We start from the raw sequence: 23386 nt of genomic DNA, 5'->3' as shown, positions 1-23386 counted from the left end.
GACCAGAGCACCAGAAATTTATTGAATTCTTCACTTCTCCCAAAGCGCAACTAGCCACACATACGGCAGTGTGTGGAGGGGTGTCCCCCAGGCCTGCTTCTGTGGCCCAGGTCAGGGTGACACCCCAAAGCTATAGACCAGGGTCAGGCTGGGGGGGGGGGGCGGGTGGTGGTGAGAGAACATGGAGAGGGGAAGTTGGCAGTGGGAGGGTGGAGGCTTCTGGCTGGAAGTCCCAGACTCCCAGTATGAAGAGAGGAGAAAAGGTGGGGGGAGGGGTTGTAGAGCAGGCAGGGCCCCAAGAGCCACCAAAAAGCACCCGGGGAGGAAACACACATTCCAAAGAGGGTAAAACCAGCCTTTAAGACACAGCTGCTGTCCTGGGTAGCAGGACACCAGCATGCATAATAACACGCACACGCACACACAACACATAATGCTCCTGGAGTGAGGGGCAGCACCCCAGAGACCCCCCAATTCTAGCCAAAAACTGGGAGGGAAGTCAAGCAGGGACTAAAACAAAGCCCCTAATTTATCAGTTGGCGTATTTGGTTTTTCTTCCCAAAAGGAAAATTTAAAAATCTACAACACATCATCCCGAATTCATTAAAAGTGATAAAAACCTAGCCTCTCCCTCCTTGCGTAAGCTTCAGACTGGGCTGTGGAAGCTGACTGAAGGTCTCTCCACCCAAATACAAGTACCAGAGCAAGGAGTTACGGGCCCAGTATAGTCTACAGCAGCTCCAGCGCCAGCATTTACCTGGAAGAGCTGGGATGGGATGGGATGGGATGGGATGGGATGGGGCTTGGGTGGGAGTGCCACCCCAAGGGGGGCAGCATGACAAATTCTAAAATTAACAAACATTTTAGTGGAGGTATAGGGGATCTTGAAGGGAAGGGGGGGGGGGCGGGCAGGCTGGCATCAGCTGCGTTGCTCCAGGTAAGCGGACAGGAGCAGCCCAGGAGGCAGGAAGTCCAGATGTCGATTGCTGACCTTCATCTGTCTTTTGCCCTCCAGGTTGGCACCTGCAAGAGGTGACAAGTGGGGCAAGAATGAAAAGAATGCAAGAGGCAGGGCCAGCCGGCACTTGGGGTCTGGCTGACCGTAACAGGCTCACAATAACAGCTCCAAATCCATCAGAACTTCCATCTGCAACCGTTTCATCCTTTCTGTTCCTTATCCATGTTCAGACTGATGCACTGAGATACACAGGCCGGAGACCAAGGGTACACTCAGCCTGGAACAAATGTCCTGCCTCCTCCCAGTTCGCCTGCTTCCATCCCTACCCTAGGGGTGACTCTGAAGCTCAGTCCCACCTGGAGACTTCTGCCTCTCTCCTGCTCCCCATCTTGCCAGGGCCCCTCCTCCGCTGTGTTCAGGCAACAGCTGGACTCCAGCAGAGAAGCACCCCCCAGCCAGCCAAGCCCCCCATCCATCCTGATCTATGAGAACAAAGACAAGCATGTGGATGAACCATCTTGGGGTTGCCATGGGAACTGTCTCCTAAGCGACTCTGGGCAGGAAACAGCGAGACAGACAGCAAAGGCCTACAAGCACCATCCCTAGAGAGCTGTGTCCCGAGACCACCCCCACCCCCTTTATAACTGGGGACACAGGCCCCAAGAAGGGGCACTTGCCAGAAGTCATGGGTGGCACAGCAGAGGGGAGTATGGCTGAATGAGGACCCTGCAGACCCTGGGGTCCCCTCGAAGCTCAGCTTCATCACCCTCACAGAGGCCCCTCTCTCCCTCTGGCTCTGAAGATGTGGATGGAGGTGGGGTCTGTGTCCACAGCACCGCCCTGTGTGAGGCCGGGACCACAGGGGCTCTGATGAATTAACGCAGAGTTCCACTACCACTGCTTTGTTCAGGCTATCTCCCCCCACGCCCCCAGAGGCCTCCCACTGAGTAAACAGATCCCGGGTAGCCTCGGTTTCTGTGGGCAGAATGGGCAGAACTGGCTCACTGGGAGGGTCCCAGAGCTGCCGGGCACTTACTGGCTGAGATGAGGTCCATGTACTGGCAGACAGCATGGAGCAGGAGCCTCTCGAAGCTGTGGAGGAATGGGCGGTGAATGGCCACGGCTGGAGTCATGGCACACGTGGAGGGAGCTTGCTGCACCTGCCCCCACGGGTCACCTGTTGTCCAGCATGGCCGTGTACACGGCCTGGGGAGATACTGAGAAAAACCTCAGCAGCCGCTCCTCCCAGGTCTCCAGCGTTTCCTGCAGGAGATACAGGCCCAGGGTCAGGCTGACACTGAGATCTGGGCCAGGCTGGCCAGGCACCCCCATGCCCAGGACGGTCTCCAGTGCTCAAAGCCTTGGGTTCAAATGTGGCCTCTGACCGGCAACATGAGGCTACGTAACGAGTGCCAAGAATTTCAGGCACTTAGAAATCTTCCTATCTTTGAATGCCTGCACCTTCTGCCTGGTGAACTCCTACACATCCTGCAGTGCCCACCTTCATTGCCCATGACCCTCCCACCCTTGACCAGCCCTGGGCCCTGCATTCTGATCACACGGGTGTGTATCCCACCCTGTTTCCACTGCAGCACGTGCCTCTGTAACTGGTGCCCTCGTGCCACCCCCAACTGAAAAGTTAAGACAGGCAGGTGGGGGAAGATAGGCCCAGCCTGATACTCACCATGGGGATGCGGCTCCTCTTGAGAACGGCTCGCAGACGCCGGCTGATGCGCTGGAAGCACTCGCGGGGGGTGTAGGCTGGGTCTTCTGCAAGAGTCCAAGGCTTTGGGCGGCAGCTGAAGCAAACTGCCTGCCCCACCCCACCGGGCTCCTCCCCGCCTGTCCTAGTCCCGCCCCCCACACTAGGCCAGGCCCCTATTCACAAGTCTGGGTCCCCCCCACACCCCATACAGGCCGCACCTTTCCTCCGGTCCACCCCCCGGCTAGGTCCCCTTCTCCGGGCCTTGCTCTTGCCCTCGTCCTCCAGGTATTGGAGGACCCGCTCCTGCTCCTCCCCAGAGCGGTTCATGAAGTCATTCCAGACCTGGAACAGAGGCAGGCAGGCGCTGGGCTAGTGACGGTGCATCTCGGGGCAGTTTCCCCATCTGGCCAATGCACACAGCGGGCCACCAAGTGTATGGAAATACTCCTTGTGGACACCTTTGCCCACAGGACCCGCCAGGAGTTTAGTTCATGGGACGCCTGAAGACCTGCTTGTCTGGGGACGGGTATCTATATAGATGAGCAGATGAGTCATGGGTGTTGGGAGGTTCTGGGGTGGGGTGTGGGGTTCCAGCCTGGTCTGGGGGACCCAGAGGCAGATTGAAGGGGCATCCATCAAGGGACCAGAGGTAGGTGGGGACTCCTGGTGGAGGCACTGGCACAGGCAATGCCTGGTGGTGGGAGCCAGAACAGAAACAGTGTGGCTGGAGCAGAGGGAGTGAGCGAGAGCGTAGGGAGCCCCACCTCTACATAGGTCTCATTGCTGCAGGCCTCCGCAAAGATGCCAGGTGCCGCGGGGGGTGCCAGGTCCCCATCCTCTGGACCAAGTGTGTCCCCATCTGTCTTCAGCAGGGTCAGGAGGTATTGGGCTAGATGGAAACAGATGGTCTCTGAGTTGGGGTGTGGCATTTGGGGCCCTCCAGGCTTCCTCCCTCTCTCTCTATTTATATTTTTTGTTAATTCTCATGGGGATATTTTTTCCATTGATTTTTAGAGAATGGGAGGGAGGGAGGGGGAGAGAGAGAGAGAGAAACGTCGATGTGAGAGAGACACATCTATTGGTTGCTTCCCACACACACCCTGACTGGGGTCAGGAATTGAACCAGCAACCCAGGTATGTGCCCTTAACCGGGAATCAAACCCGAGACCCTTCAGTACTTGGGCTGACACTCTAACTTCTCTTTATTTATAGCTTTTATTCTCTGGATTGTACCAGCCTCCCCACCTCCACACTCCAACTGTCTCTCCCAGAAGGTACAGAAACCATCCAGCCTCCAGAAGTCCTCCTACCTCTCCCTGCCTAGTTGAACTCCTACACACCCTTTAAAGCCCCGGCTCCAATGCCTCAAGTTCCCTCTGGCCCAGTCCCAGGATTGCCCAGCTCAGGGTCAGGCCCATGGTAAGGGCAGCAGATAATTCCAACATGCATACCATTCTCATCGGAGACCTCGGAACCCCCAGGAGGGACCCCTGACCCCTGCTCACTGTTCTCTAGGCGCTGGAGGCTCTTCCGCCCTTTGGCCTTGGGCACAAGGTCTGAGTTCCGCACGGCCTGGTTGATGAAGTGCTGCTTCCGCTTGGAGGCCGAGAACCTCTTCACTTGGGAGCCAGCTAGAGCGGGCAGGCATCCCGAGAGGTGCCTGTGGGCCAGGGTTTAGGGCGGGGAGCAGTCCTCAGGGCCAAGACAGGCCAGGACGCCCAGGCAGAACCCTACCACTGCCATTCTACCATAGTCCTCACCTGCTTGGTCCCCCTCAGCAACGGCAGCTCACCCCCTGCCGTGTATGCAGCCCTGGACCCTTAACATTTTTGTTTCATCGTCACATCACCCGAAATGCAGGCATAATGGTGATGACAGATTAGTAAACGGAAGCTCAGAGAAGACCCTTGCCTGAATTCACACATCAGGTGGGTGGCTGAGAAAAGCTGCTCCCCTCTCCCCCAGGTTTCCAGATTTTAGCTGCAAGCTGATGAGGCCCAGAGTATACGGATTTGAGTACCACCATCCTCTGGGAGTTTCTCAAAGACGTGATTCGCCTGAGCCCAGCTTCCCCAATGTGCCCAGGGACCAGGACCAGGGAGGGGGCTGGGGTGCCCCCCTCCAGCTAATCTGCCCTCCTCAGAGCAAATGGCATTAACTATGGAGATGGATTAGCAGGGCCACCAAGCCTCCTGCTGGGGACCAGAAGGCCAGGTGCATAGGAGCAGCAGGGGGCTCTCGGATAGAAACCTCAAGGCAAGAGGGTGCTGGGGCTTTCTGGTCAGTCCCTGACAACACCAAACCACAGGATGGTTGGTCCCTGCTGGGCTCAGAAACCCTCACAGTGCGGGGCAATAGTGGATTCTGGCCCTTGAATGTCTGGGGTGCCAGGATCCCCCTCCCCATGTACCTTCCCTCATTCACTCCTGTCATCTCCTGTTGCTCCTCCAAAAAGCCAGGCACAGTCCCACCTCTGGGCCTTTGTGCTGGCTGTGCCCTCTGCCTGGTACACAGTCCCCTAGACTCCAAATGGCTCACTGGCTCACTTCCTTTTGGCTTCTGTTGAAACTTCCTCAGTGAGACTGCAACCTCTTCCGTTTAATACCTTATTGCTTTGGTTTTTGGATCACCGTACATTCTACTCTCCACTGATGACTCCTCACCTCTCCCAATAGATCATAACCTCTCCTAGGGCACTCACAGCTAAACCTGGCACACAGTAGGTGCTCAAAACACACACACACACACACACACACACACACACACACACACACTGCTACATCAGATGTCCCAGAAAATACCTGTGGGTGCCTGTGAGTCTGGGAGAGGACATTCAAAGCCAAGAGAAGCTGGGACAGGCACCCTCCCCTGGCATCCCAACCCCCATCTGCTTGGTTTCCTCCTGTGATGGGGAGCTCACCCCCTCAGCCACACCAATGATCATAGCAACATCCCTGGGGTGAGCATTCACATATCAAGTCAGCACAGGATCCGACCTGAGAGTTGACTCCCGAGGCTCAAGCACGCCCACCCCAACCTCCAGATTCACCCATGGCCTCCCTGGGGCTCCAGGGCCTCGGTCTCCACTCCAGGAGCTGGACAGAGTCCAGGATGGTAGCCTGGTTGGGCAGATAACAGAAGCCACATCCTGGGGGGAGCTATCAGACATGAGAGCAGGGCAGGACTCAGTGAGAGAGCTCCAGCCCTTATGGCATGGGCTCTTTGAGAAAAAGGGTTTCCTGGCACCCCCAGAGGAGGAGCAGAGCTAAGATTTGAACCTGAGTCTGAACAGAACCCCCACATACAACAAAAGGAAGCGTCTTGTTTCACTTATGGGTTCACAGAGATCTGTGGTGGGTTCCTCAGACGAAAGCCCACCTAGCTAAGACCCAACAGGCCCCTCCCCTGTTCCACCACCACCCGTGGCTCCCTAGCACTGTCAGAGAAAGGCCCAGCTCTTCCTTGGCCTGGTGTTGGAGACCCTGTCTGCCTTGTCCCCAGTCATTCAGGGGGCTTACTACCCTCTTATGGGCCTCAAGTGCTGAGCTGAGCACTGTCAAATGAGTCCACCATCCATTCAAGCTTGCTAACTTCAACCAGATTCCAGCAGGAGATAAGAAACATGTGGCTACGGGGAGCCTGGGTCCCTCCACTCAAGACACAGAGAGGACAAGGCATAAAGGGGGCAGGGCACAGTTTCCCAGTAATTCTTATTTGTTATAAAGGCTGGGGGGAGGGGTGTTGACTATCAGTGTAAACTCTATAGAAAATTATCTCTACCTGGCAAAACATCAATGCCCAACCCCATCTCTCCTCTGGGGGCTTCCTCTGCTCCAGCCACATGGATTCCCTCCATGTACCTCAAACTAGCCAGAAACAACCCACCTCAGGATCTCTGCCTGTGCTGAGCCCTATGCCTGAAGCACCCTTTCCCAGCTCTTTCTGGCCTCTGCTCAAATGTCACCTCCCCAGAAGCCGCCTCAGCCCCCACTAGCCCAATCAGCCCGTTTGCATGCTTCGCCAGTTGGATCCAAGATCAGCCGGCCCATGTATGTGTTTATTCCTTAATCCTCACCTTCCTTGCTAGACCCGTGCAAAGAGGACACATGACGAGGAAGTCGTCGTTTTGGTCTCTGCTGCGTCCCCACCACTGGGCCCACAGCGGGTGCTCAATAGCTGTTCATCTGCTCTCTGTGCCACCCAAAAGACCACTCTACAGATGGGGAGACTGAGGATCCAGAGCGGGCACCCGAGGCTTCCTGGACCAACAGTCCTCAGGAAATGTGTGCCCAGTGGGCAGGCCCAATGGTGAACAGCTGCTAAGTCAGGTTGGGTTTGGGAGGACCAGACCCTATTGCCCCCAATTCTGCTCCCTGAAATGGGGAATTCTGACACTGTTGCCCTGGGCAAAAATCACCTCTGACCTGTCCCCCCCCCACCCCCCTCAGGGATGGGCAAGAGAGGAACCTACTTCCCTAGCAGGAAACCAAGAGGGCTCAGGGTAGAGATGACTCAGGCTGGGTGGGGCCACCCAGCAATGGCCTCACCCCCCAAAACACAGAGGTGAGGGGCACCCTGTGCAGGTCAGAGTAACACACCTGGCAGGTAAATACCCAGGCTAAGGCCTCTTAAAAGAGGTATTATCTCTCATCCCGGTAAATACCGATATATGTAGAGATCAGTAGGGCCTCAGGTAAATGCCCAGATTAGATAACACAAGCTAATAATAAATAACAACAAAGTAATAACAAATATAATAAGACAATAAAATCCTTTAAAAATAATAATAAAATTACAATAATAAGATGTCTAAGATAATGAAAGAATGGACACTCCTGTGCTGGGCACCTCAGGGGGCACAGGGTCACTGACCCCCAGCCACTCTGAGGCCACTGTTGTTATCTCATTTTACAAGTGGGGAAACTGAGGCACGGGACGGGTGGACCACACCCTTTGAACCCTGGTGTTTCTGCCTAAACTCCAGGGTTCAAAGGAAATCTGGGACCCACCGGATCCACACTCACATGGGGGAGGGGTGTCTACACCCATATGGATTCGCTCCACCGGCTTCCAGGCTCCCTCCGAGGACAGGCGGGCTCCGGTGGACCGGGTTTTAAGCCCCTCCACCCCCGGTTAAGCTGGGTTTGTAGCCGGAGATAAACCCATATACCCCGTGCCCCCAGGAAGGCGCTGATAATCCAGGTGGGGAGCCAGCCCTGGCTGTGGGGTGAGCGCCCGGCCTGGGCACAGGAACCCCGCGCGCAGACAAAAGCCTGCGGACACCACACAGCGGCCCCAGGCCGAGCGGTCACAGGTGCTCCCGGGACCCCAGGCGGTTCGGCACCTGGGACTCCAGGGCCCCGGGGTCCTCACCCCCCACCCCCGCCGGGGTGCGCCCTCCGCCCCAGCAATACCCGGCGGGTCGGAAATGGGGTTTTCCCAGGGAAACACGCGGAAACAATAAGCCCCCCGCTCCCACCGGCGTCTGGATGTGTCACCGAGGAAAGGGGGCGGGAGGGCTGGGGCTGGGGCTGGGCGGGAGGTGGAGGGAAGGGAGCCCCGGAGCCCCGGGGGGGCGCGCCCCGCCCGCCCCATCGCGCTCACAGCGTCCGCCGCCCGCCCGGGACGACCCCGGCTGTCACTGCCGCCTCCTCTGAGCCGCCCTCGGGGTTCTCCAGGGCGACCATGGCTCGGAGGTCGCCGCCGCCGCCGCCGCCACCGGCCAGGCCTCCGCGGGCCGGGCAGGAAGTGACGGCCACCCGGGGGGCGGGCCGGGGCGGATCTCGGGGGCTGGCCGTGCGGGGCGGGGTCGCTGCCAGGAAGGCGGCCAAACCCCGGGCTGCGGTGGGAGGGGGCACCCAGCCCCAACGAGACCGAGGGGGAAACTGAAAAAATGAGGGGGTGCGGGGGTGGTGGTTCGGCGGCCACAAACCCAGGCTGCGGGCGTGGCGGGGCGCCAGCCCCGGGGAAGGGGAAACTGACGCCGGGTAACGGGGAGGGACGGAGGAATGACTCGCTCCCCTCCCCTCCCCTCCCCGGGCACCCACGGCCTTTTCCTCCCCCAGCTCCCCCCTGTCGTTGATGGCAGTGTAGCCCCCGAGCACCGGCTGCATGCCTCAGTTTACTCACCTCTGGAATGAGGACGTCGGGCCCCGCTCGGTGTGGCTCGGTTGGTTAAGCGTCGTCCCGGACACGAACAGGTGGTGGCTGAGTCAGGGCGCACACCCAGGTGTTGGGTGCAATCCCGAGGTCAGCTACATCCAACAGGCGGGCTGTGGGCTGGGGAGCCAGGGGGCAGGTGGGTGCAGTGGGGAGAATGGGGCACAGGGGGAAGTGGGTTGGGGGTGAATCAGCTGGTGGATAGGCTGGGAGGAGGTGTAGCCTGGACCCAGTGGTGGGGGCGGAGGACCCCAGCAATGGGTCGGGCAGGGCTACAGAGAGGCACTGGGTGTTGGAGATGAGCACTGGAGGGGGATCCGGGTTCTTGCCCCACCTGTCCCTAGGATGGCTCTGCCTCTCCCTGTGTCAGTCTCTGGGTCTCAGAAGACCCCTAACCGTGCCCTCAAATCCTCACCATTCTGTCCCTGATGGGTTTGGCTCAGTGGATAGCGCGTTGGCCTGTGGACTGAAAGGTCCCAGGTTTGATTCTGGCCAAGGGCATGTACCTTGGTTGCGGGCACATTCCCAGTAGGAGGTGTGCAGGAGGCAGCTGATGGGTGTTTCTCTTCATGTTGTTTCTAACTCTCTATCCCTCTCCCTTCCTCTCTGTAAAAAATCAATAAAATATATATTTTTAAAAATCCTCACCATTCTGAAGTCCTCTCTGGTATCACCCCTCTCCTGACCCTTTCATTTGTGGGTCCTGAAGACGCTCCCAGGACATGCCCTGTGTGCATTGAGTGGACATTTGTGTGTGTGTGGGGGGGGGGGGGGGGGCGGGGTGACCCTCAGTGTGGGCACAGACAAACCAATGGATGTTTCTCTCTCCCTTTCTGCCTTTAAAAAAATCAATTAAAAACGCACTTATATCTTTGGGTGAGGACTAAAAAAAAAACCTAAAAAAAAAAATTAGGTTGTCAGCACCCACCACTTTTGCCATTTTGGGTTTATTCATTTGACAGATGCCTATTTCATGGGGCCGCCTCTGGGCTCTGTGGACCCAGCAGTGACCAAGACAGACCCCTCCCTCACCCACAGGGAGAGGAAGAGGAGCCTCTGGGTGGAACAAATAGCCAATGCAGAGTGGCCAGAGCAGGGAGATGAGTGGGAGGCAAGGGGAATAGAGGTAGAGGGGAGGGGCAGACCCCTGAGTCCAGTGGCTCTGTGTTGACAGCTCTGGTTTTGGTCCCAAAGGCACTGGGGAGCCATGGGAGGACTTAGAGCACAGAATTAAACCTGCTCGAACATCCAGACTCCACCCTTCAGTCTACAAGGAAAGTGGGGAACCTACATCACAGGGATGCAACCCGCCAGATCTAGTCGGGTGCAAATTGTACAGAACAAATAACCTGATTATCTTAACAAAGAAGGAGCAAGGGGGGAGATTGTAGGCGTGGGGGTGGGTGGAGGTGGAAGAGGGCATAGATGGGATAAATGGTGATGGGGAAATTTTTTTAAAAAAGCAACGGAGGGAGGAGACAAAAAAGGAGAAGGAACAATTCAAACCCCCCCCCCCCCGAAGAGCTTATACCATGTGCCTTCATGTAGATAAATGTGCAAAGATGCAAAAGAAATTAATGGTGCTACACATCAGGAGAGAAGGAAGAGTGGAGAGGGGGCTCTGGGGCTACAAATGCTTGCTCTCCTGCTCGGGCCCATGATGAGTAGCTGCTCGATACATGGGCCAGTCCTAGAGTAAGCAGCCTGAGCCTTGACCTGACCGGGCCTCATTCCCAGAGAGTCTGGACTGCACTTTCTTCCAACCTCCTGGGCCCTTGGCCTGTCCATGAGCTGCTGCTGTTCCCCAGAGCCCCCACCTGGAAGGCCCAGCCACCTGCTGAGTGCTCCCTCAGGCTCCTTCACCTCAGCAGCTGCCCCCACACAGTTCCTCTATCTCCATCTAACCCGTTCCTCTTACCATCCTACATGGATTTCTCTTCCCTGGTTTTTATTCTCAGTTCTCCAGAATAACTTTGAAGGTATAAGAAGGGCAAACAAGGAAACGTTCCTCTCCACCTGGCTCTTTGTACTCCCCCCTGGAGAAAGTTGATGTGCTTTTTTTTTTTAAATTAAATCTTTATTGTTCAGATTATTACAGTTGTTCCTCTTTATTCCCCCCATAGCTCCCCTCCACCCAGTTCCCATTCCACCCTCCGCCCTCACCCCCCCCCACTGCCATCCATAAGTGCACGATTTTTGTCCAGTCTCTTCCCGCATCCCCCACACCTCTTTCCCCCACAAGAATAGTCAGTCCACTCCCTTTCTATGCCCCTGATTCTATTATAATCCCAGTTTATTCTGTTCATCAGATTATTTATTCATTTGGTTTTTAGATTCACTTGTCGATAGATGTGTATTTGTTGTTCATAATTTGTATCTTTACCTTTTTCTTCTTCTTCCTCTTTTTAAAGGATACCTTTCAGCATTTCATATAATACTGGTTTGGTGGTGATGAACTCCTTTAGCTTTTCCTTATCTGTGAAGCTTTTTTTTTTTTTTTTTTTAAATATATTTTATTGATTTTTCACAGAGAGGAAGGGAGAGAGAGATAGAGAGTTAGAAACATCGATGAGAGAGAAACATCGATCAGCTGCCTCCTGCACATCTCCCACTGGGGATGTGCCCGCAACCCAGGTACATGCCCTTGACCGGAATCGAACCTGGGACCCCTCAGTCCGCAGGCCGACGCTCTATCCACTGAGCCAAACCGGTCTCGGCATCTGTGAAGCTCTTTATCTGACCTTCAATTCTGAATGATAGCTTTGCTGGATAAAGTAATCTTGGTTGTAGGTTCTTGGCATTCATCACTTTGACTATTTCTTGCCACTCCCTTCTGGCCTGCAAAGTTTCTGTTGAGAAATCAGCTGACAGTCGTATGGGTACTCCCTTGTAGGTAACTGTCTTTCTCTTGCTGCTTTTAGGATTCTCTCTTTGTCTTTTGCTCTTGGCATTTTAATTATGATGTGTCTTGGTATGGTCCTCTTTGGATTCCTTTTGTTTGGGGTTCTCTGCGCTTCCTGGACTTGTAAGTCTATTTCTTTCACCAGGTAGGGGAAGTTTTCTGTCGCTATTTCTTCAAATAGGTTTTTAATATCTTGCTCTCTCTCTTCTTCTGGCACCCCCATAATTCGGATGTTGGTACGCTTGAAGTTGTCCCAGAGGCTCCTTACACTATCTTCATATTTTCGGATTCTTTTTTCATTTTGCTTTTCTGGTTGGGTGTTTTTTGCTTCTTCGTATTTCACATCTTTGACTTGATTCTTGCGATCCTCTAGTCTGCTGTTGGAACTCTGCATAATATCCTTTATTTCAGTCAGTGTATGCTTAATTTTTAGTTGGTCCTTTTTCATAACCTCGAGGGTCTCACTACATTTATCGGCGGTCTGACCAGTCTTTTTGAGGGTCTTACTAAATTTATCAGCAGTTTCTAGAAAGTTCTTGAAAAATCTTAAAAGTGTGGTTTTGAACTCTATATCCAGTCGTTTGCTTTCCTCCATTTCTGTCATTTGTGACCTGTTTCTTTGTCTCCTCATTTTTTATGCATCCCTGTGTTGGTAATCGCTGCAAGCACTTTTGAGAGAAAGCTGCTCTTGAGTTCCGAGTTCTGCCTGCTGCCAGACAGTCCAGTTTCTCCCCGTATGAGTCTAGGTCCCCAGAGACTCACCCGGAACTGGAGCTCAGAGCAGTCGGGGGCTTGTGACTCCCTCCCAATTCAAAAAGACAGCCGTGTCCTCTGTTGCCAGCCCCTGCCGGGTGCGCCTCCGTACCTCTGCACTTCCACACCTCCTCTGAGTCTCAGTGTGCTTTTCTCTTTCCTTCTAGTTGTAGAATTTCCACTCAGCCAGCCTTCCTGTGGTTCTGGATGATGTCCAGTTTTGTCTTTTAGTAGTATTTTTGAATTTGTTGTGGGAGGCAGCAATTTCCTGTGTTTACCTGTGCCGCCATCTTGGTTTCTCTGAGTTGATGTGCTTTGATGCCTGTGCATAGCTATTCATTTCTCCCCCATTTTAGTCTTTTTATATAAATGGTAGCATCTTATTCTCTGCTGCCAAGTACTCCACAATGGCGACCATCCTGGTACCACACATTTCTAGGTGTGGGTTTTCAGGTACAACAGCGTCCACCACCGGGCACCTACCACCAGCGGTACAGGTGTCTGCCAATAGCTGCCCATGAGCTGGGAGGTGGACATGCCTAAGGGGTCTGATTTGCAGCAACCCAAATCCAGGGAGATTGTGTTCTTTAAAGAAGAGGCATCTTCTAACCGCCAGAACCTGGGCAGTGAGTCCATACCCCCTGGTCAGGGTGGGTCCCTCCAGTCTGCACAGCAGCCTACCCCATCCCATCCCGCTCTGCCCCAACCCTTCCTCCAGTCCCTCTTCTCCAGTGCTCTCCCCCTGCCGTTCAGGGGGAGGAGAGAATGGGGGTAAGGTTGCTGGGCGGGCGTGTGTGCGGAGGGCCACGGGCAGGGAAGGAGCAAGAGCGCCTGCAGGAGAGGCAGGAAGGCGGGGACAAGGCGGGGAATGGGGTATAAATGCGAGGCGGCTGCGGCAAGAGCAGAGGCGCCGCTGAGTCGCTGAGTCCCGGGGAGCCACCTTCCAAACTGGTGGCTTCCAGCCGAGATCCTCCCCGGGGTTTGGGGAGGGCATCCCCGGACGTCCCGGAGAGCGATCGATAGAAAGAGGGCGGCAAAGTCATGCGCGCCTTGGCCACGTCTGGGCCCAATGCGTCCTGGTGGGCGCTGGCCAACGCCTCGGGCTGTCCGGGCTGTGGCGCCAACGCCTCAGACGGCCCGGTCCCCGCGATGCGGTCCGTGGACGCCTGGCTTGTGCCGCTCTTCTTCGGCGCGCTAATGCTGCTCGGCCTGACCGGGAACTCGCTGGTCATTTTCGTCATCTGCCGCCAAAAGCAGATGCGCACGGTGACCAACTTCTACATAGGTGAGCACCTCGGCGCTGCGCGCTGCGCGTCTGCCAGTCCCCCTGTCGCCCCGAGGGAATGGCGGGGCCGCCCCCTAGCGGTGCCCCGGGCCCTTCCAGGGAGGACGCTCCCCCGCCGGTCTCCGCTCTTTTCCCGGTTGGCCCTGTGCCTTAGGCTAGAGGTCGCAAACTGGCGTTGGAGGGTTCGTGCGGCAGCAGTTAAAGGGTTGGAGAGCTCGCCCCTGCCCCTCGAGGAAGATGCCCGCTGAAATGTGGTCTCTGACACAGTATTCGATGAATAAAAGCAGTGGAGGGGAGGGACTGCTTGGTCCTTGGGCGCCCAGTTTGCCATTCCTGCCACAGTGGCTCGCTTTGCACCCTGGTGTCATGGGATGGCCTACCATACAGGTGAGTGCTCAGTTCGTGTTCTCCATTCTATGGCGGGTGTTGGGCCAGCACCACTGTCTCCAATTTGCCGAGGAGGAAACTGAGGCTCAGAGGGACAGGGGCCTGCTCAGGCTCTCCCAGCCCAGACAGGGGTGAGCGGGGCCCACTGAAGCTTGAATAGCTGTGAAGCCGGTGTGGGGATGTTTGAAATATAAAGGGGGAGACTGAAGGATGTAGGGGCCTTCTGGAGCTGCCCTGCTGGTCACTCAGACAAAGGTGAGTGCTAGGGAGCTGGGCCAGACGCGCTGGGTGGCGGAGGCCCGGCGCCCCACGTCCAGAGCCCGAACATCTCCCTCCTGCAGCCAACCTGGCAGCCACGGACATGACCTTCTTGCTGTGCTGTGTGCCCTTCACCGCCCTACTCTACCCACTGCCTGCCTGGGTGCTGGGTGACTTCATGTGCAAGTTCGTCAACTATATTCAGCAGGTGGGCTGTGGGCTGGGGAGCCAGGGGCAGGTCTGGGTGTGGGCAGGTGAGTGCAGTGGGGAGAATGGGGCACAGGGGGAAGTGGGTTGGGGGTGAATCCGCTGGTGGATAGGCTGGGAGGAGGTGTAGCCTAGATCCAGTGGTGGGGGGCGGAGGACCCCAGCAATGGGTCGGGCAGGGCTACAGAGAGGCACTGGGTGTTGGAGATGAGCACTGGAGGGGGATCCCGGTTCTTGTCCCACCTGTCACTAGGATGGCTCTGCCACTCCCTGCCTCAGTCTCTGGGTCTCAGAAGGCCCCCGATGGCGCCCTCAAGCCCTCACTATTCTGGGGTCCTCTCTGGTATTGCCCCTCTCCTGACCCTTCAATTTGTGTCCCCCAAGACCCCCCCAGGACACGCCCTGTGTGTTTGGACATTTGTGTGGGGGGAGAGGGGGCCCGCAGTGTGGACACAGACAAGGCAGGCCCCAAACCAGGCGGGGAGTGGGATGGGGGCGGCCCACGCCCAGCTCCCGGCCCTCCCAGGTCTCGGTACAGGCTACGTGTGCCACTCTGACCGCCATGAGTGTGGACCGCTGGTACGTGACGGTGTTCCCGCTGCGCGCCCTGCACCGCCGCACGCCCCGCCTGGCGCTGTCAGTCAGCTTGGGCATCTGGGTGGGTGAGTGCAGCGCGGGAGCACACGGGGTGGGGGGACAAGTCCCCGTGCCCTGGGCGCCTTCCTTCTCGCCATCTCTCTCTGGGCGTCGGGAAATGCGCGCCATAGCGCTCCCTGCGAAGAAGCGCTGAGCGAGCAGACTGGGGAGGCTCCTGGGAGACCAGGGCCCGGGCCCCCTCCTGGCCCTCGCCCCCGGGCAAGGTCTGCAGCTGTGCCTGTGGTGCAGGCTCCGCTGCCGTGTCGGCGCCGGTGCTCGCCCTGCACCGCCTCTCGCCCGGGCCGCGCACCTACTGCAGCGAGGCCTTCCCCAGCCGCGCCCTGGAGCGCGCCTTTGCGCTCTACAACTTGCTGGCGCTCTACCTGCTGCCGCTGGTCGCCACCTGTGCCTGCTATGGGGCCATGCTTCGCCACCTGGGCCGGGCCGCCGTGAGCCCGGCGCCCGCCGACAGCACCCGGCAGGTGCGCCGCTGGGTGGGTGGGAGGAGTAGCCAGGCTGGGATGGGCACAGTGGGGGGTGGGGAGGCACCTCTGAGGAATCTGAGGGGGTGACCCAGTGCGGGAATCTGAGGGGCCCAGGAGGGCAGCTCTGGGGGGAGGGTCCCACAGCCTCTCCTCCCCCCGCCCCCCGCACCCCCAGGGGCAGATGCTGGCGGAGCGAGCGGACGCTGTGCGGGCCAAGGTGTCAAGGCTGGTGGCGGCTGTGGTCCTGCTCTTCGCTACCTGCTGGGGCCCCATCCAGGTGTTCCTGGTGCTGCAGGCACTGGGCCCGTCGGGCTCCTGGCACCCTCGCAGCTACGCGGCCTACGCGCTGAAGATCTGGGCGCACTGCATGTCCTACAGCAACTCCGCGCTGAACCCGCTGCTCTACGCCTTCCTGGGCTCGCACTTCCGGCAGGCCTTGCGCCGCGTCTGCTCTGGCGCTTCCAGGCGCCCCCGGTGTCCCCCGCGGTCTGGGCCCTCGGGTCTCTCCGCCCCCCACCCACGCGGAGCTGCACCGCCCCGCCTCCCTCTGCGACCCCAGGACGTCGCAGCCGAAGCCCAGACCGTCGAAGCCGAAGCCGGGAAGCAGCGGGCCAGGGCGGTGCCGGCTGTGCGTCCTGAGGGAACATGCTGCCCCTCTCTGAGCCGACTCTGGTGGAATCGAGGTGGGCCCCCCTCTGGAACAGATGTTGCTTGAACCGCAGTTGCCGTTATTCTGTTATTAGTATCTTCATTTTTGTCCAAGATAATCTTGGTGAAAATGTCTTGTCCTCTTGTAACGTGTGTTACAAATTGGCTGTGATGTTTGCAGTTGTTGCTGTTGTGATCATTATTTCTGCATGTCCTGACACTGAAGATACTTTGATGCTGGCACCGTCTGGAACTTTCCAGGAAGCCCCAATAGACGTTTTCACTCGGTTAACTGTACGATCACAAGATTCATCCCATTGTCAGCGATATTAAAATTCAAACACACCTGCCCAGGTAGCTGAGTTGGTTACAGCGATCACCCTAATACGTCCAGACTGGGACTTCAATCCCGGGTGAGGGCACATAGAAGAATCAACCAACAGCCCTGACCGGTTTGGCTCAGTGGATAGAGCGTCGGCCTGCGGACTGAAGGGTCCCAGTTTCGATTCTGGTCAAGGGCATGTACCTTGGTTGCAGGCACATCCCCAGTAGGAGGTGTGCAGGAGGTGGCTCATTGATGTTTCTCTCTCATCCATGTTTCTAACTCTCTATGCCTCTCCCTTCCTCTCTGTAAAAATCAATAAAATATATATTAAAAAAAAGAATCAACCAACAGATGCAGAAATACGTGAAACAACAAACTGATGTCCACCCACCCTCCCCAAATCAATCAATAAAGCCCACCAATCCCCAGTAGGGGTCCTGCAGGAGGCAGCCTATGGATAATATTTCTGTCTCATTGATATTCCTATCTCTCCCTCTCCCTTCCTCTCTCTGAAATCAAAAAAAAAAAAAAAAAAAAAAAAATTAATGCCGAAACCGGTTTGGCTCAGTGGATAGAGCGTCAGCCTGCGGACTGAAGGGTCCCAGGTTTGATTCCGGTCAGGGGCATGTACCTTGGTTGTGGGCGCATCCCCAGTCGGGGGCGTGCAGGAGGCAGCTGATCGATGTTTCTCTCTCATCGATGTTTCTAGCTCTCTCTCTCTCTCTCTCCCTTTCTCTCTGTAAGAAATCAATAAAATATATTTTAAAAAAAAACATTAAAAAAATAAAACCAATAACTAAAAAAGTTTAAATGTGAACACGTTGTGCATTTTAAAATGGCAGAACAGGCTGTTATTATTGCTACCCAGAGTCTGGGAAACCTCCCTGGGGCACAGGCCATGGGGCTGCGGTGCAAGAGGCAGGATTGATCGCTGTGTAACAAACTGGCCCAGACCGAGCGTCTCAGAACAGCAGCCATTCGTCATCTCTTACTATTCTGTGGGGTGATGGGCCTCCAGCCGGTGGTGCTGTGACCATGTGGTGTTGGCTGGGCCAGGAAGTTGGGAGAAAGTTTCCCTCTAGTGGCCAGTGTGCGCTCCTAGGAGGCCTTTGGATGGCCGGCAGGAACATCAGACATTCCTGGGCAGAAACTGCGGAGAAGAGGCAGAAACTGCATGCTTCCTGAGGCCTGGGCTCAGGAGTCCCAAAGCCTCACCTTCCCACCCCGAGCTGTCAGAATCCCAATCCCATCACATCCTACAGCTGGGGTGGAAGTATGTGTGTGGGGGGGGGGGACCCCACTCTTGGGGGGTGGGGCTGCATGTGCTTGCTGGGGAGAGGGGGCAGAGTGCCGGCTCCCAAACAGCCCTGCGGGACATCTGCCCATATCTTGGAAGGCCCCAGTCCTCCCCAATTATGTGGGGACATTATAGCGCCCCAAACCACCCAGGTTTGTGGAGATATTAATATGAGACTGAGAGGCTAGAACATCATGTTGTTTTTTAATCCTCACCCGAGGATATTTTTCCATTGATTTTTAGAGAGAGTGGAGAGAGAGGGAAAGACAGAGAGAAACATCAATATGAGAAACACATTGATTGGTTGCCTCCTGCACACGCCCTGACCAGGGCCAGGGCTGGGAAGGAGCCTGCAACCGAGGTACGTGCCCTTGACGGGAATTGACCCCCGGGACCTTTCGGGTCTGCAGGCCAATGCTCTATCCACTGAACCAAACTGGATCGGGCCATCATGCTGTTTTGATGTTGGCCTGAATCTTTTTGTTCTGGTCTTCAAGCCCTGGCCTCCAGGCTGGATGTGAGGGTGAAATTCTCCTCTTTGCTCATGGGCCCTGCCCACCTCCCTTTCCTCCCCCCACCCCCACCCCATATCACTATCTCCCCATGGCTTCCTGAACTGCTGCTATTCTTCTTGCATCTGGCCCTTTACACATGCAGGTCCCTCTGTTGTGAGAGGTATACCTTCACTCACCCATCAAGCCTCAGGTCAGCTGCCTCTTCCTCCAGGAAGTCCTCCCAAATCTCACCAGGCTGGGTCAGGCACCCCAACTGGCTTCCCATTACAGCTCTAGCATCCTTGTGCTGTACCTTCTGGGTGCATGCCTTACTTGGTCCCCCAGGTGTCTCCAGGGCCCACTGCACAGTAAGGCTGAATAGGTTTTTGTGGAATGAATAGCCAGGTGTGCTGTAGGGATTAAAAGAGGAGGTGTGTGCATAGCAAATGGCAGGATTTCTCTGTGAAAAAAGGCATTGAAAAACTCATTTAAGAGAGACTCTTGGGCATCTATCTCAGAGAAATGAACATTTCTGTTCATGCAAAAACCTGTACATGTGTTCACAGCAGCTGTATTTGCAAAATCCCCAAACTGGAACCAACCAGATGTCCTTTAACAGGTGATGGGGAAACAGACTGTGGGCCAGTCACACCACAAGCTATGACTCAGAAGGAAAAAATTATGGGCACACTATGGATACAGGCGACATCTTGGATGGATCTGCGGGAATGATGCTGAGAGGGAGGATCATCCCCAGAGGTTCATGATGTGTGATTCCAGTTGTTAAGATCCTCGCGGTGGCAAAATGATGGAATGGACAACGGATTAGTGGCTGTCGAGGTGAAGGGTGGTGGCAAGGGGGGAAAGGCGGGTGGGTGTCATGAGGGACCTTTTTGTTGGAACTGGTCTGTCCCTGGACTGTGGTGGTAGAGTCATGAACTTACACCGGTGGTAAAATTGTAGGGAACTACAGTTTGGTGGCTAAATTGGTTGGAGCATTGTCCCATGCCATACACCCAAAGGTTGCAGGTTCGATTCCAGCTCAAGGCACATACCCAGGTTGTGGGTTCGATCCCTGGTCAGGGTGTGTGCAGGAGGTGACCGATCAATGTTTCTCTCTTTCCCACTCTCTCTTCCTCTCCCTTCCTCTCTAAAACATCAATAAAAGAGAATATCCTCAGGTGAGGATTTAAAAAACCTGTAGGTGCCGAAACCGGTTTGGCTCAGTGGATAGAGCGTCGGCCTGCGGACCGAAGGGTCCCAGGTTCGATTCCGGTCAAGGGCATGTACCTGGGTTGCGGGCATTTCCCCAGTGGGAGATGTGCAGAAGGCAGCTGATCGATGTTTCTCTCTCATCGATGTTTCTGACTCTCTATCTCTCTCCCTTCCTCTCTGTAAAAAATCAATAAAATATATTAAAAAAAAAAAAAATAAATAAAAAACCTGTAGGGAACAACACACACACACACACACACACACACACACACACACACACACACACTGGTACAAGTAAAATGGGGAAACCAAATAGGATGGCTGGATTGCATCAATGTTGATATCCTGATTGTGATATTGTACTGCAGTTTTCTAAAATGTTACTCTAGGGCAGAAGTTCTCAACCTTCCTAATGCCGCAACCCTTTAATACAGTTCCTCATGTTGTGGTGACCCCCAATTTCATTGTTACAAATTGAACATAATTAAAGCATAGTGATTAATCACAAAAACAATATGTAATTGTATATGTGTTTTCCGATGGTCTTAGGCGACCCCTGTGAAAAGGTCGTTCGACCCCCAAAGGGGTCGCGACCCACAGGTTGAGAACCACTGCTCTAGGGGAAGCCTGGCGAGGATATGGGAGCTCTCTGCGTTAGAATTTAGAATCTACAATCATCTAGAAACAAAAAGTAAAAATCAAACAAACAAACAATGAAGTTAGCCCGCAGGTGCGGCTCAGCAGTTGAGCGTAGACCCAGGAACCAAGAGGTCACCGGTTCTATCCCCAGTCAGGGCACATGCCCGAGTTGCAGGCTCAATTCCCAGTAGGAGGCATGCTGGAGGCAGTGATGATGTTTCCCATCCATGTTTCTGTCCCCTCTATCCCTCTCCCTTTCTCTCTGTAAAAAAATCAATAAAATATATTTTTTTAAAAAGAGCTGCTCCTGCCGAAACTGGTTTGGCTCAGTGGATAGAGCGTCGGCCTGCGGACTCAAGGGTCCCGGGTTCGATTCCGGTCAAGGGCATGTACCTGGGTTGCGGGCACATCCCCAGTAGGAGATGTGCAGGAGGCGGCTGATCGATGTTTCTCTCTCATTGATGTTTCTGGCTCTCTATCTCTCTCCCTTCCTCTCTGTAAGAAATCAATAAAATATATTAAAAAAAAAAAAAGAGCTGCTCCTGTACGCCCCTTACTGGGGATTGAGCCAGCAACCCGGGCATGTGCCCTTGATTGGGATAGAGTCTGGACTCGGGATAGAGTCTGGACTCGTACCTGGGACCCTTCAGACTACAGGCCGACGCTCTATCCAGTGAGCCAAATAGGTTAGGGCCCAGTACTGCATTTTTAAAAAAATATATTTTCATGGATTTTCAGAGAGGAAGGAAGAGGGGGAGAGAGAGAGAGAGAGAGAGAGAGAAACATCCATGATGAGAGAGAATCATGGATCGGCTGCCTCCTGCAAGTCCCCTACTGGGGATCGAGCCCACAACCTGGGCATGTGCCCTTGACCAGAATCGAACCTCGGACCTTTCCGTTCGCAGGCTGATGCTCTATCCACTGAGCCAAACCAGCTAGGCTCAGTGCTGCATTTTACCTAGCAACTCCACCATGGAGCATCCACAAGGCGCTATGTTACACATGAGAAAAACATTCAGCGGGCCTGTTTCCCCATCGGACCCAGCAAACTGGTTTTCGGGCGATGCAGCGCCATCTAGCGGCCGCGGACGGGAGCCGCGGGTGACGGCGCTAGTCCTGCCCCGAGACTGCAGCTCCGCAGGTTCCCGGCAGGTGGCGCGCGCACCCCACGGAAAGTCCTAGCTTCCCTGGGTGGACTACACAGAGCTCATACGTATCCCAAACTGGACCCTGGCTGAAAGTTCCCCGCTGCAAAATAGGTTAAGCAGAGCCACACAATTCATTTCCAGGGTCTTAGGAACTTTTGTCTCGTGGGCCTCTTCCATGAAAAAATACTGTATTTTAAAAATTACATTTTACAACTGTGTTGCTATAAAGGCAAATATAATTTAGGCAAAATTCATTATGTACTCCTGATTGCTACAGAGGGGCAAATGGAGCCACAGGGAGACTCATGCACCTGCCTGGGGTGGGGCAGGAGTGCATTCTGATGTTATTCAGTTTTCTTTTTATTGTTGTTGTTTGTTTGTTTAATCCTCACCTGAGGATATTTTTTCCATTGGTTTCAGAAAGAGTAGAAGGGAGGGGGGGAGAGAGGGAGAGGGAGAGGAGAGAGAGAGAGAGAGAGAGAGAGAGAGAGAGAGAGAGAGAGAGAGAGAGAGAGAGAGAGAAACATCAATGTGAGAGAGACACATTGATTGGTTGCTTCCCGCAGGCGTCCCAACTGTGCTGGGGATCCAGTCCAAAACAAAACCGAGTTACAAGTTAAATGCCCTTGACGGGAATCAACCGGCAACCCTCCAGTCCACTGGCCAATGATCTAACCACTGAGCAAACTGACTAGGGTGATTTTCCTTCTTATTTTAAAAAGATTATATTTTCATGTTCGTGGAACTTGGCTCACAAGAACAAGGCAACCTGAGGCCAGGTGTGAATGATAGCAGGTCAGGGGTGGGGGTTTCTGGCTGTGCCCCATACCCCCACTCCAGGCTTTTTTTTAAAAAAATTGAGACGTATGTGGTGAATAGTTCAATTTGCCCTCCACCTCTGTGTAGACAGACACCAAAAATGGTGTATGATGTGAGAGGAAGAGAGGGAACACGAATTCATTTAGTCAACCAACATTTATTGAGTACCTACTACGTGCCAGACTCAGCTTCAGGGCTGGAGACACAGTTGGTGGACAAGGCTGAGTAGGTTCAATAAATACAACTATTGTGTTCTGGCTGGTGTGGCTCAGTTGGTTAAGCCTCCTTCCTTGCACAGAGATTTGCTGGTTCTGGTCAGGCCACATGCCCAGGTGTCCGGGCTCAATCCCCAGTAGGGGGTGTGCAGGAGGCAGCCGACTGATGTTTTTCTCTCCCTCTCCCTCTCCCTCTCCCTTCCTCTCTCTCTCAAATCAATTTTAAAAAAATACAGCTGTCTTGAAATAGTGCCTGGATGAGGATAAAACAGAACAATGTGACAATGGGGTCATGGGGCCCACCTGACGCTGGTGGGTCAGGGACGAACCCTCCAGGGAGCTAAGATCCAGTTGAGGCAGGAGAAGGCAGGGGTCATGAGGTGATGTGGGAAGGGCACCTCAGGTGGGGGCATGGCCAGTGCAAAGGCTCGGATGTGGAGATCGATTTGAGCAGGAATAATGTGGGGAGGGAGGCAGTTTGAGATCTGGGTGAATTTTTGAGCCAACGCCCCTCTCAGGGTGGAGAGCAGGTTGAGTGGTGGGCTGAGGGCTGGGTAAGAACCAGCCTGTTTTTTTGTGCTTTTTCCCTCAGGGGCTGTCCAAAACACACAGGGGCCCCACAGGATGGTCTGGCCAAGAAACCTTCTAAGACGGGAGTTGCTGTGCCTCATTTCCAGGTTGCAAAACAGAGACCAGAAGGGTGTCTGAACTAACCTAAAATCACACAGCCAGGACCCAGCTGGAACCTGGGCCTGCTGCCCACCAGTAGCAGAGCCCGCAAGGCTGTGTATCACTTTCCAGCTCCCTCCCTGGGCTAAAAATAGGGCCCCCTCATGGGAAGGCAGCTGGGA

The 23386-nt window shown here is 54.9% G+C and overlaps 2 protein-coding genes across 3 annotated transcripts; one reads left to right on the top strand and one right to left on the bottom strand.

The window, feature by feature from the left end:
* On the bottom strand, positions 1–8428 carry R3HDM4 (R3H domain containing 4). Of its 2 annotated transcripts, none has more exons than XM_059697412.1 (8): positions 8268–8428; positions 4169–4323; positions 3428–3552; positions 2882–3005; positions 2643–2728; positions 2136–2221; positions 1995–2050; positions 1–1023 (listed from the first exon to the last, which is right to left on the bottom strand). In XM_059697412.1, the coding sequence occupies exons 1-8, from the start codon at positions 8348–8350 to the stop codon at positions 920–922; spliced, it is 819 nt and encodes a 272-aa protein (XP_059553395.1). In that variant the 5' UTR covers positions 8351–8428; the 3' UTR covers positions 1–919. The 2 variants fall into 2 exon arrangements, with proteins under 2 accessions (XP_059553395.1, XP_059553396.1); XM_059697413.1 differs by lacking the exon at positions 8268–8428 and adding an exon at positions 7688–8161.
* A 5006-nt stretch (positions 8429–13434) lies between these two features.
* KISS1R (KISS1 receptor) lies at positions 13435–16918 on the top strand. Its single transcript, XM_059695264.1, has 6 exons — positions 13435–13762; positions 14491–14615; positions 15141–15276; positions 15500–15732; positions 15911–16297; positions 16340–16918. The coding sequence occupies exons 1-6, from the start codon at positions 13519–13521 to the stop codon at positions 16448–16450; spliced, it is 1236 nt and encodes a 411-aa protein (XP_059551247.1). The 5' UTR covers positions 13435–13518; the 3' UTR covers positions 16451–16918.
* Positions 16919–23386: the final 6468 nt, after the last annotated feature.

This window comes from Myotis daubentonii, chromosome 5 (assembly GCF_963259705.1).
Source record: "Myotis daubentonii chromosome 5, mMyoDau2.1, whole genome shotgun sequence".
Classification (NCBI taxonomy): Eukaryota; Metazoa; Chordata; class Mammalia; order Chiroptera; family Vespertilionidae; genus Myotis; species Myotis daubentonii.
Note: the sequence above shows the minus strand (reverse complement) of the source record. Positions and strands in the feature narration are given on the sequence as shown.

Coding starts and splice junctions, on each gene's coding strand:
- KISS1R (XM_059695264.1), top strand. CDS start 13,519: ATGCGCGCCTTGGCCACGTCTGGGCCCAATGCGTCCTGGTGGGCGCTG. Junction 15,277..15,499: donor CAGCTTGGGCATCTGGGTGG/GTGAGTGCAGCG, acceptor CCTGTGGTGCAG/GCTCCGCTGCCGTGTCGGCG. Junction 16,298..16,339: donor TCCCTCTGCGACCCCAGGAC/GTCGCAGCCGAA, acceptor GAAGCCGGGAAG/CAGCGGGCCAGGGCGGTGCC.
- R3HDM4 (XM_059697412.1), bottom strand. CDS start 8,350: ATGGTCGCCCTGGAGAACCCCGAGGGCGGCTCAGAGGAGGCGGCAGTG. Junction 3,553..4,168: donor CCTCCAGCGCCTAGAGAACA/GTGAGCAGGGGT, acceptor GTTTCCATCTAG/CCCAATACCTCCTGACCCTG. Junction 1,024..1,994: donor CATGGACCTCATCTCAGCCA/GTAAGTGCCCGG, acceptor CACCTCTTGCAG/GTGCCAACCTGGAGGGCAAA.